At 40.9% G+C, this 13039-nt stretch overlaps 1 protein-coding gene across 1 annotated transcript in view; it reads right to left on the bottom strand.

The window, feature by feature from the left end:
* Window positions 1–997: 997 nt before the first annotated feature.
* Window positions 998–13039, bottom strand: part of LOC146786136 (cytochrome P450 2J4-like) — a 42775-nt gene continuing 30733 nt past the window's right edge. The window contains exons 6-9 of the mRNA XM_085635639.1: window positions 12896–13037; window positions 7933–8120; window positions 7040–7181; window positions 998–2219 (exon numbers count right to left, since the gene is read on the bottom strand). Coding sequence (XP_085491765.1) covers window positions 2041–2219; window positions 7040–7181; window positions 7933–8120; window positions 12896–13037 — 651 coding nt within the window. The 3' untranslated portion in view covers window positions 998–2040. The remainder of the gene's footprint in view (window positions 2220–7039; window positions 7182–7932; window positions 8121–12895; window positions 13038–13039) is intronic.

Genomic DNA, 13039 nt, shown 5'->3' on the forward strand with positions numbered 1-13039 from the left:
CTGTAATATCCTATAGCATGCAAAAGGAAACTTGTTGTTTTACATATATCTCCTTTCAGCTGATCACTGTTCCTTTGAAAAACAAATCTGAAAAAAAGCAATTATTGCAGTTGTAATTATGCTCCGAGATCTGCCTTCCAGTGCCCCTGCTGGCTTTGGCAATAGACGTTAAAATGTCACAACTTAACTGTAAACCTTATTACACTTCGTCATTCATTTACAGGTGACTAGAGATGTAATAACTGTAGTGTGAAAAGGAAATAATGTCCCTTGTTTATATATATTATAACAGTATTAGCCATCCTGTTATTCTACTCCCATGCTAAGGACAATGTGGAAAAGGAAGTGCCCACATTACATGTCTTTTGGGTAATATTGCTGCTCGTTGTTGATCTGAATTTCCTACAGCAGGTGGTTAGGTTTGTTGTGTATTAGTGGTAAGAATGGACCTCCCTTGAATGCCTCGCTTATCTGATATTTGAGCAACTCTACTTCCAATTTTCCATCTTTACCCGAAGCAGCTCTTTAGCCTAAACCTCTTATTAAGGTCACTATCAATCTACTCCACTCCTTTCTGCTTTCTCACCCTACTTTCTCTAACTCTCCACTCGCTCCCTCTATTTACTGTGCCCTCTTATGATATACCCTACCCCCGCTCTTTAAATTGTTTCTTGGCAAAATTCCCCACTCTCTCTCTCTTTATATGCTAAAGCCTGCCCTCAGTCCACTCTACCCACCAATGCATTCCTTTGGGAAAGTACTCTTCATAACTTTATGTGACTAACCTCTAAACACTTGTAAACACTTGTAACTAAATAAAACAAATGTTGACAATACACACCACACTGCTACGGCCTCCTCTGCCCCTTGACTGAAGCCGCACTCCTTCCACCCTGCAGTTTCCACGTGCTGACTGAGTGCATTTCTATAGTTTCTAGCCACAATCTTAGTGATGCCACAAGGCACCACTCATCAAATCAATGACAGAAAAGCGAAATGATATGTTAGTGAATTTTATTTAAAAAAATAAGTTCACAAGAAGAATTACACTAACATACAAGAAAAAACACAGCACTGACTAGCCAGCCTTAATTTATAGATTAAGAAGATGTAACTGAGCAGTGGTCTAGGTGTGGGTAATGTCTTAATGTTCTCATTCTGACCATGTAGCCCATCTCTCATCCCTACTTTAATCTGCAGAAGAGAGACACTGTGTTAACCCCATGCCTCTCTTCCATCCTCTTCTGCAAGATACATCCTCAGTGGGTCATGAACGCTCTTCATATTGTGTTGAATACTTCTTACTGATCATGTTGTCTCTCTTTGTAGCTTTCATAATTGTTGATTTTTTGGGATTTCACTCCTCTTTCTTTCAAAATCAGGTCCTGTGGTTCATGTATCAGCATCTGACCATTTGCTGTATTTCTAGTACAACAGCAATGGATAGGTACCTATTGCCTTGTGTGGTTCCCTACATCAATGGTCCCTTTGAAGTCCATGAGGTAGTATACTTTTAGGTTGGTGGGTGGGTGGGTGATTGTCCAAGGTGATGGTAATCCCACAAACCTGAATACCTGTTGGAGGTCTAGCAAGCGTATGACCCCACTTGGCCTAGCTACGTTTTAAAAAAAGACAACAATAATTGGGGTAGAGACTGCTTTGCCCCTAGAAGAAACATTAAAACTGAGTATTCTATTCCATATACCTTTCAGGTACCAATTTTAGATTATAGCTCCCATACTGTCAAAGTAAGGAGAGGAGCAGTCACAGGTGCACAAGCTTGAAGAATGAGAGATTCTCTAACAGTTTGTCAGAAGACCTGTCATAGTTATAGATTCTAATACACAGAAGGCCATCTGAAAATGTGTTAGCAGTATTGAATACTTTAGCAAAATAAAATGGCTGCTGTTGTGGTGAAAGTACTTCAATTAATATACACCTATTGTAGGGAGTTATAAGATGGTGCCAGTAGGATATTGCTACTGTACCTAAAACAATTCTGTATTATGAGCCCTTTTGTCTGTCCAGGGCCCTCTCTGCCTAGCAGGGTACAACACAGATCTGATACCGGTGAGGATGTAGTATTCCACCGAATATAGGGTCCATGTTAACATTCTTCACCCCTTCAGGAAGCCTTAAGGTGAAGGCCCGGAGGAGGCTCGTGAAGAAGATGAAGAGCTCAATCCTGGCCAGCGTCTCCCCCAAACACACACGGTGTCCTGTAAGACGAAAGACAAGAATGTTGCTGTCAATTCTCCTACAACTATCACAGGCAATGGTTAACATACATAAACCGCAATCATATGGGAGAAGTCATACCTCTGATGTGGAGATGGGCATGGTGCACAGGAGCACAAATGGGGAAAGCTGCGGTGCGATAACTCCAAACAGCTTTGAATGCAGGGAAGCATCTCTCTACATCCAGATTTTGGCAGCGATTTACTATGATTTTGTCTCAGGGTATGTCCATTTTATGGCGCAGCCAAGATGCAAAATCCTTTTTGGTATTTACTAAGCAATGCAACATTTATTTTAGTTGGCTTTGCATGGTTTAGTAAATAAAGTGACAGCAAGGCAGTGCTATGTGCTGCCTTGTGTTACTTTGCATTGAATAGGTATTACATGTGTGGAGCATTAGCTTTCCCATGCATCTACCCATGTATTTTGATGGAAACCCAAATTTACAACTACATATAAGCCTGGGTTCACATCAAAAGGGTGTGCCTAACCAAGGGAGTCATAACAAGGAGAAATATCTTTATTTCTCCTTGTTTCGTCCTCTTTCCACGTGTGTTGCATTCTGAGGCACACATACAACGAGGAATATACCTCTAAAGATTGTTTTTGTACAGGAAGGTATTCCTTCCTGCACAAAAACAGTCTTGCTCTTTAACACAAGCACCCTTTGCTTTGGCTGCAGGCAGCCGCAAGAGCTCCAGTGTAGAGAGAGAGGTGACGTTTTCCATATCTTAAAAGATATGATGGCACTGATGAGCGCTCTCCCCTTCTTGCAATGCAGCAAAGCAACTCTGCTAGCCATTCTATGTTGTGTGAACTTTTGATAAAATTGCCCATTTTTGCAATGGTTTCTTGCTTGGCTTTCTCAGGTCTTTTCCCAAGCACATTTTAATGGGGAAAGTGCCCTTTTATGAATAGGCATTGCTGTGCTTTTCTCCAGCAAATAAACTTCTTTCAGCAATATATTTTAACCATCTAACTTTTTAAAACTATGCAAACATCTTTAAGTTATATGTTCAGATATTCAGAAATGACTCAGCCTGAATCTTGCGTGAATATTGGGGAACAATAGTACACAGATTGAAAGCAAAGTAGTGACCATAAATAATAAGAATTGTCCTTGAGAATTGTTGCAAGCAAAACTTCAGAGTTGAGAAGGAAGGCTGTTAGGACAGGAAGAGTACTTCATACAACAATTACTGCATACCAGGCAATTTTGTTTGCACAACTCACACTTTGTAAAAGCAGGTGAAGTTTGTGGTGTGAAAAATAGTAATATTTCAAATTCTCAGTTTGAAGCATTTGGATTATCAGTTACCCCTCATTCCAGCCTCTAGTACTCAGAATACAATAATAATATTGCACAGTGGAAAACTGCACTTGTGGTATCTGCATTCCCTCAGCAGTATTCCCAATCCTTAAGAAAGGAGAGGGATGTTGTACCAATCCCCACCCCTAACCCACACTTGGACAAAATAGAGGATATAGTTATTAGCTGCCCCTATGTATAAACTGGAATTCCCTGGCCCCATCTCCAATGTAAATCAGAGAATGGGTGGGATACTGGACAAACTCTTCAATTCATAGGGCACATATTTCTCCACCACCGCTTCTGAAGGTGGGAAATGACTGTACCTGCCTCAGGGCAGTCTAAGGGTGAAGAACATTTTTTGTGGAATCGCTCCCTCACAGGTGAAACAGGCCGAGGAGAAAGCTGTATGTTTGTAGAACTTATATTGCAGCAGTCTAGCTGTGGAGAAAAGGACTCTGCAGACATATGCATAAACAAAAGGGACATTTCTTAAGAAGTGGCATGTCAACCTTAACTACTTAGGAGCAATACATTTAATAGACCCTTTAAAAAGGAATGCATACACCTTATTCCATGGACCAGGACTCAAATCTGCTTCTGCATAAGTCAGACCTAAACCATGCATAGCTCTTCAGATCAAGAACCCATAAGACAAGTGGAATAGTCACGTTCAGTTATGATTTACTTATCCAGCAAATTTGTATGTACTTTGCTAGGACAAGATGTTGAGGTTTTTCCTATGATATCACATGTATTATTATTATGATGACCTTCTTTACTTTCGAAGAAAAACTAAAACTTCACACTAGTCATGGAGAAGCATTTCTTTAAAATCAAAATTGCCAGTACCATATCAACTTAAACAAAAGGTGGAGAGACCTCATGTGGGTGCAAGGAGGAGGGGAATGAGATTACTTGATCATAATAGTCGCCTGGAGAAGATCTGAAGGAGCCAGAAGACCACGGAAGCACGAAGCAACCACAACAGCACACTGAAGGACTACCACCAGCGTATAAGGGACACCAAAAGGACCTTCATCAGAGACTAAGTCATGACCAACTCATCCACCGTCAAGGAACTGTTCAACGTCATTCAGCAGTTCGCAAAACCCACCTGCGAAGCCACTGACATCACACCCTCCCAGGAACTCTGCGACAAACTCAGCTCCTACTTCCACCTGAAGATCAAGGCCCTTTATGACAACTTCAGCGAGCCAGCAGAAAACAGCACCACATCACCCACCACTGCCGAGAAACCGATCCTCTCCTCCTGGGCACCCGCGTCCATCGAACTCATCTCCTCTACCATGAAGAAGACACACTCAGGAGCCCCAACGGATCCCTGCCCCCCTCACATCTTCCACAGGGCCACCGCAGTCATCGCACCTGAACTAGGACGAACAATCAATTCCTCCCTCTTATCCGGCATCTACCCGGATGACTGGAAGCGTGCAGAGGTGAAACCCCTCTTCAAGAAACCAACGGCCGACCCAACTGACCTGAAGAACTACCGGCCCATCTCTCTCCTCCCCTTTGCAGCCAAAGTAAGCGAAAGACTCGTGAACGCCCAGCTGACCACCTTCATCGAAGAAAACTCCATCCTAGACGCATCCCAGTCTGGCTTCCGCAGCAAGCAGAGCACCGAGATCGCCCTCCTCGTCGCCACTGATGACATCCACATGCTGCTAGACCAGGGACACACCACAGCCCTCATCCTCCTAGACCTCTCCGCAGCCTTCAAAATCGTCTCATATCGCATGCTAGCCGCCAGACTCCACCCTCAACTGGATCCAATCCTTCCTCTCCGACAGAACCCAGAGGATCAGACTCCCCCCCCTTCCTATCCAGCCCCACCAACATCATCTGCTGAGTGCCTCAGGGATCCTCACTAAGCCCAACACTCTTCAACATCTACATGGCCCCCATTGCCGCCATCGTCAGACAACACGGGCTCAGTATTGTATCCTACGCCGACGACACACAGCTCATCCTTTCCCTCACCAAGAACCCAGAAATCATTAGACTCAGCTTCCAGGAACGAAAGAGTAACGTAGCCGCCTGGATGAAGGACAGCTGCCTAAAGCTCAACTCTGAGAAGACCGAGGTCCTCATCCTCAGACCCTGCACGTCCACCTGGGACAACACCTAGTGGGCTTCCGCCCTCAGGAGCCCACCCACCCCGACAGACCACGCTTGGAATCTCAGCATAATCCTCAACTCTTCCCTCTCCATGATCCGCCAGATCAACGCTGTCGCGTCCACCAGCTTCAACTGCCTCCGCATCCTCCGCAAGACCTTCAAATGGATCCCAACTGACTGTAGAAAGACCATCACCCATGCACTCATTACCAGCAGACTAGACTACGGCAACGCCGGAATCAACAAAACTCTTCTACACAAACTCCAAACCATCCAGAACGCCGCAGCCAGGCTCATCCTAGGGACTCCATGCCACGAACATATGACCCAACACCTCTGAAGCCTCCACTGGCTCTCCGTCGAGAAGAGGATTACCTTCAAACTCCTCACCCACACCTACAAATCCCTCAACAACATCGTACCCAAATACCTCAACAATCGAGTTTGTTTCCACGCACCCAAGAGGAACCTCCGCTCCGCTGACCTCGCCCTGGCAGAGGTCCCCTGCATCCGCAGAAAGAGAACCGGCGGGAGAGCTTTCTCCTACATTGCAGCCAAATCCTGGAACGAGCTCCCGGTCAACATCAGACGTTCCTCAACCCTCCACACATTCAGGAAGGATCTCAAGACCTATCTCTTCAACTGACCCGGAGCTGCTTCCCCCCCTCCCAATGCCTTGAGACCCTCATGTGTGAGTAGAGCGCTCTATCAACCACTGATTGATTGATAATATATTAGGGAGCTGATTTAGAGTTTGACAACATACCCTGCCAACAAAACCCTCAGTTTGCACAGCCCATTTAGATATTGGTGGACCTTAAATATTCCATCTACAGAGCCCTGTTTCCTCCATCGATGGAAAACGTCTTCTAACAGCCCAACGGGGTAGGGAGCACCAGAGGAAGAACATTACACCATTTGCCCTATGTCAAGAGGATGGTGTCATTCCTTTTTTTCCTGTCCATCACGAGGACGGGAAAAGAAACAAGAATGACTTGAACGCCCAAGGAGAAAACTCCCATGGTGTGTCGTAGATTATATTTTAGTTTTTTAGAAACAAACTCCTGCCTGGTAGTTTGTTTCTGAAAAACTAATATTAATTGTCAAGATTGTGGACAGCTGTTCAAACTGACAACAGCCATCCGCCAAAGTGTTAATGCATTGAATGGAACCACTATGACAGCGGTTGCCTTCAAGGTACAGAGATGACCGCTTAGCCATGTCTAAATTTGGCGGATGAAGTACCATTAAGATGAAGGAGGTAATGTCCTCCAATTTTCTGATGAACACTACTCTTTCTGCCAAACTCTGATTCTGGCATTAAATCTCTTGAACCCTGACTTGGCGTACCTGCAGAAAAGGCTAAGAAGGCCTCCTTGTTCATGAACTTCCGTTCTTTGTCAAGGAAATGTCCCGGATTGAACTGCTGAGGTGTCTCCCAGTGCTCAGGATCACACAGAGCTGAGGAAAGATTAGGTATGATGAGAGAACCCTGGGAGGGAAATATAGGTTATTGGGTTAGAATGACAGGCAAAATATGTTCCTATTATATAAATTATTTCATATGGCTCAACTCTCCCCAAGGTGGATGTCAGTGCTCTAAACTCGGTTCTGAGAAGGTGGAAGTTGGACGGGTGTCTTAATCTTTCCAGACTCCAAAATTCATGCAGTCATCTAAGTGAGTTTAATAATGATCATTGAGAGTTTGGAAGGAAGATGACCATCGAGTCATAAAATCTCTGAGGAATGTCAAAGAAGAATTCTCAGAGGTAATACATGATGAACATAAACCTGCAGGTCTATAGTTGTCTGTCTCTCTGGCCTTAATTCTGATGAGTAACTTCTAACAAAATATTTTAAATGTCCATTTCATACTTTACTTCATGTATGAGGTGTGTCTTGAAAGTAACTGATGGCAAAACTTGTAATCTCTGCCACTGCACCACCTCGTAATGCTGATGATTCGTTCCTTTTCATGAGATAAACCCTGCACTTTGTTCTTCGTATCCTGCCTCACAATACTAGTGTATTCACCTTGCTCATCAACAGATTCCCCAAATGTCAGCCACAATGTTAGTGCATTAGCACCTTGCCTGATGGTAAACTTTATACTCAATATTACGTATTTTACCTCACAATAATTCATTACCTATACACTGCCAGATGATAACCCTGCTCTGTCTGCTTCGTATTTTGTCTCTCAGTGCTGGTCAATAGCTGACTCAATGCTGGTGCATAAGTACCTTCTCAATGTTGAATCCCTGCAATGAGGTCTCCTTCACAGTCTTCCTTAAAAGACCAATAGGTGCAATGTTGCTCATGCGCTGTATCTCATGGATCACGGCATTGGTGTAGGGAAGCCTCTTCCGGTCCTCATAGTGAATGATCTGGGACTCTCCTAGGACATCATCCAGCTCCTTCTGAACATTCTCTGGTGAGAGATATTTACACAAATCAGGGAACTGGTGGCATTCTAACCCACTAATGTCTGCAAGTAAGATAGTTTTTGCAAGATAGTTGACAATATAAGCCCATCCAGTCCCTCAACCCATCCTAATTCAGACCACCTGAGCTCAAACCAACTCATTGGAAGTCAACTCTGCTCAGTTCAATTGAATACACCTGCGCCTAATGACATAAAATAAAAACCTCCATCCAAGTGCCGAAAATATGCTCTATCATTTGATTTAAGGAAGAGACCGGCACTCTGGGAGCGATTTCACCATTTTGTTTATTACAATGCCACAAGGATTAAGCACATCAATGCTCATGGCTTTACACAAGCCTTGGCCATGATGTTCATCGCCATCTTTGATGGTGCTTTATATACATTGTAAAAAAAGTGAAAACAGACCGTAATACAAAGACTGAAAACTAAACATATTTACATGATACTAAGAACACATGTCTGCACAAAAATAATTCCTAATCAATTTACACACAGAAGTTTTGGAAATAGGCAAAAACTATAAATTCATCTCCTTTCGAACTCACTAATAACTCAATAAACCATCAGTATTCACCTGTATTAATTCATCCAGCTCAAGGCTTAGCTTTTAAACAAATTGACTTAACATACTCCACAGTATTTAACAGGCATATATCATAATGAACAAATATTCACATAGAGTATACCGCTTGTCAAACTAAATAAAAAAATATAAAAGATATATTAAATTAATAAAATGAATCATATTCCTGTTAACTCATGATCTGCTCTCATGTCCCAGTGGGCTATCACAGGCACTCTCTGAAATATACAGGAAGCTCACTAGGGCAGGAGGGCTGATCAGGAGTTCTAAGGAATATAATGATTGTATTCACTTATAATACTGTGATGAGAGGAACATAGTATTTTTGTTTAATTTTTTTATTTATTAGATTAAGCCCTTCACCCAACCCCCGTGGGTGCACAACCGTCTTTTAAAAAAAATAATTGGTGGGGTTCCATTTATCAGCAGTCAATGGTCAACCATATTTTGCCCTAGTATTTCTCCTCCCTTCTTCCAGAGTGGTACCAATAATCTTGCACAGTTTTATACAATAGTTTTATGTGAATAATGTGCTAATAATATATGATTTAGTACTCTCTTTACTCTTCTATCTTTATAACCTGCTGCTGTTTTTTTTCTTTTACTTTATTAAACATTAAATAAAAAGAGTTTGAGATAAGTAGAAAATGGTCAAGAATTGGTATGGTTTTACCATAGAGTTATTGTCAGCTCTTTAAATAGGTGGTCGCAGCGGTATGCCATGAGAGATAGCAGTCTGTGACTGAAGTATTCACTTTATTAGCAGCTAATGGCACAAAATATGTGCGCTCCCTGCATAATCTGGTAAATAGTTTGAGGTTTACAATACCATTGGAAATTTATGAAAAGAGCTAATTTATGCTAATAAGAAACATTCATGAGAAGAAGACCCAGCACTATCTTAGCACAAATAATAGCTATAGAGAAGACTATAATGGCCAAGGTGTGTTTACAGTGCGCTCTTGGAAATCTAGATACCTATACATTTTGGCATTTAATTGAATGGACCTCATATTTAGCCAAAGACATTCTCTGTTTCTTGGTTAGATGAGAGGAAAACATTTATAAACTTTACAATGGGACCAAAATTCGAAAGTGGGGATGTTTATGTTTGTGTTTTAAATATGTTTCACATCCATTATCAGGTTTCTCCGAATTAATCAAGAGCAATCAAGATGTAAACCTGTGACCATGTCCTTAGAGTAAGGGTCACTGTTGGCACAGGACTCCTTTTAAAGTGGTCAAGCAGTCTCACTATTCAGCCACGTAAGTGAACATCACACTTGATCTTCCATCTGCCACCACGGCCACTGGAAGAAGAGACAAGCAATCTCCTATAAACCTGGAATGAGTAAATGTGTTTTTCTACGCACACCGGCCAGGCAGTGGTGTATTATGAGGCAGAAGTGTCAATGCATTTTTCAGGTTTCTGTCTTCCATTAGTGGTAGGACCATTGTTTCCACAAACAGAAGATAGAAATGTCTGTTTTTCTTTCTTGATAAACTCGACCATGTTCCTGTGAAGCATCTTCATCATCTGCTTATCGAATTACACCTAGATAACGGTGCATTGGGGGCTTGTGGAAGTGATATTTACCCTTTGTCACATAAATCTACCAATCAAGTGTTAAAATCGGGGAGATATTGGCACTGCTGCTATTCAGACTAGACAGAGCATAAATAAAGAAAGCACTGAATAAAGTGCATAATTTTCTTACTTTAGGGTGGTGATATTAAACATATTGGACCTGAGGCACAAAGGTAACTTACACTTTTGAGTAAGTTTATGCTTTTGAAGAAGTTTACTACTTTTTTTTGGTATTTAGAAACTGTGCTTTTGTAGTAACCCCCATAGAAAATAATGTTACAGGAAATCTAACTATTTTAAATAGTTAAAATAGTTAAACAGATAAATTGAATAGTATATATTTGCTATTTAATTGAAAAATATTTTAATAATCTGCTGTGAATTTGAAAAATAATGTAATTAAACATTTTTTTGAAAATCATTAAAATAACTTTAATTCAGTCTGTACATTACTTTTAATAATTATTAATGCACATAAAAAACTATCACTGCCTTGACTGCCACATTCAGGGTGGAGGACTCAGCATGGTAAAGTGTGGAGAAACATTAAACAATTACTAATTGTTACAAGTGATGTAGAGAATTAATTATAATTCATGTAATTAGTTTTAAGAAAGATTTATGTTACATTATGTTGAATTATGTTACACTTAATTAATAGATATTCTTACTTTTGCATATATTTCAACAATAACAAATATGTCCTATTTTTACAAATTATGTTTAGAATTAATTTATATTTTTAGGTATTTTAAATAATCTGATTTAATTTAACATTCTTCCCAATTGGGTTTTATTTTAACTCCCTGCCTCCATTATTTTGGGACGGTGTTGCTATACCAGTAGCTGGTCCTTTGTAGTGCTGGCCTTACTATAATATTGTAATTTACTACAAAAGTATAAGTGAAAAGGGTTGATTACTACAAAAGTTTGTGAATAGCACATTGTAGTAAGTTTTGTAGTAGTACTACTCTGGACTACAAAAAAGAACCACAAAGGCCAGTTAGTGAATCAGGCCTGAGGTTTAAACGTTTGAAAAGTGTTAATATGCCGCTGACCTATGGGTGCACGGCATCTGACATATAGTTAGAATACTAAGAGAAAATCCTTAAGGAAAGATTTTCACTCATTACATCAGTTGTTTGAAAGATTAGTCTGAACTGTATTTAAAGTCAGGTGTAAGCAATACATAAAGCGATTTATTTAAGTATAGTTTTTTCAATACTAAATCACACTGTGATTAATGTTTTTTTTTAATACATACAACAACAGTTGCCTTAAATTAGTCCACGCATCAGTTCGTAGAGACATTTGATAGTGTATAAACCAGTGAGACAAAAGAGAAAAGTCTCTGTAGTTATTTATGAAGCATCAACTGTTGGTTTGTCAGGCTGATGGGAAATGACCTGACATATGGTGGCTACACCATAGTTATATGTTAAATATGAAATCAAATATAACTTTTCAACTTTTTAACAACTTTTATTATTACTAACTTTTTGTGATTTATGAATTGTGCACTTTGTTTTACTTTGTTTACTGCTAGCATGAAATTGTTATGATTTCAACAGTGTCAAAGATCAATTCACATCTCTTTCTGGTGTGTTAACGTGGTCAAAGGTAATGTGAAATCACAAATTGTGGTAAGAATAGAAGCTGTATTAAGGTTATGGAGCATATTTACAATAAAGTGGTGAAGCGTGTCATTAAGCCAAGAAGGCTAACGACAAGCTTCGTCACTTTAGAAATGCAGGGCTGCACCATATTTACTACAATATGGTGCAGCCCTGCATTTCCCCCTGCGCTGGAGTTAAATTAAGCTGCATAGCGCCAATGCAGGCACCCTTGCACCATAGTGCAAGTGTGCCTGTGTTAAGGGGAAGATTGTTTATGTGCAGGAAGATCCCCCTTCCTGCAAATAAACAATCTTTAAATGCTGTTTTGTAACTTCTATCTGTGCTGCTTGATGCTGCACACATAGAAGTTGCAAAACGGGTTTCTTTTTAAATGATAGCCCTGCATTTCATAGGCAATTTGCTGTGTCTATATGTCCTGACAAGGCAGCACACATGGAAACAGCAAAAACGAGCATTTCTCCTAATTTTGCGTGGTTAAGACCAGGTTTTCCATGGTCTTAATGTTGGCGCTGCCTCCTATTTACATCACCATCCTAATGGGTATTGCGGTGGAACACCCATTGCCCCCCCCTTTCACGCTAAACACAGTGTAAAAGGGTGCCTTATGTACAAGGTAGCATTAAGCCACGTTAATTATCAGTGAAAGTGATGTTGTGAAGCGATAGTGGTTTTTAAATATGTCCCTGTGTGACTTCATTTCTGCTACCCATGGCGTTTGGTGAATTACTGTCATTGACTGTTCGCCTATACATACCTAAAGGACATTCTGCACATGGTGCTTGTTTTGAGCTGTAAATAAACATTCATCTCTTAGTAGGATATCATGCAACCCAAATATAATTCTTTATTTGCATTTGTTAACCTACTGAACATGCCCATTCCTTAGACTTCTGAATTAATACCATGTAGGGTATAAAATACTTTCTGCAGTAGCCATCCTAGACCTCACCTTGAATTTCTGGGTATTTCACCATGTAAAGGAGTGCCCAGCGTAGAGTGGTGGTGGTGGTCTCTGTCCCAGCTCCAAAAAAATCAGCTGCAAGGCGGACCATGTTATGCTCATTAAATGTAGAGGCGACATCATGAGAGTCCT

Source organism: Triturus cristatus, chromosome 11, assembly GCF_964204655.1.
Source record: "Triturus cristatus chromosome 11, aTriCri1.1, whole genome shotgun sequence".
In the NCBI taxonomy this organism is placed as follows: Eukaryota; Metazoa; Chordata; class Amphibia; order Caudata; family Salamandridae; genus Triturus; species Triturus cristatus.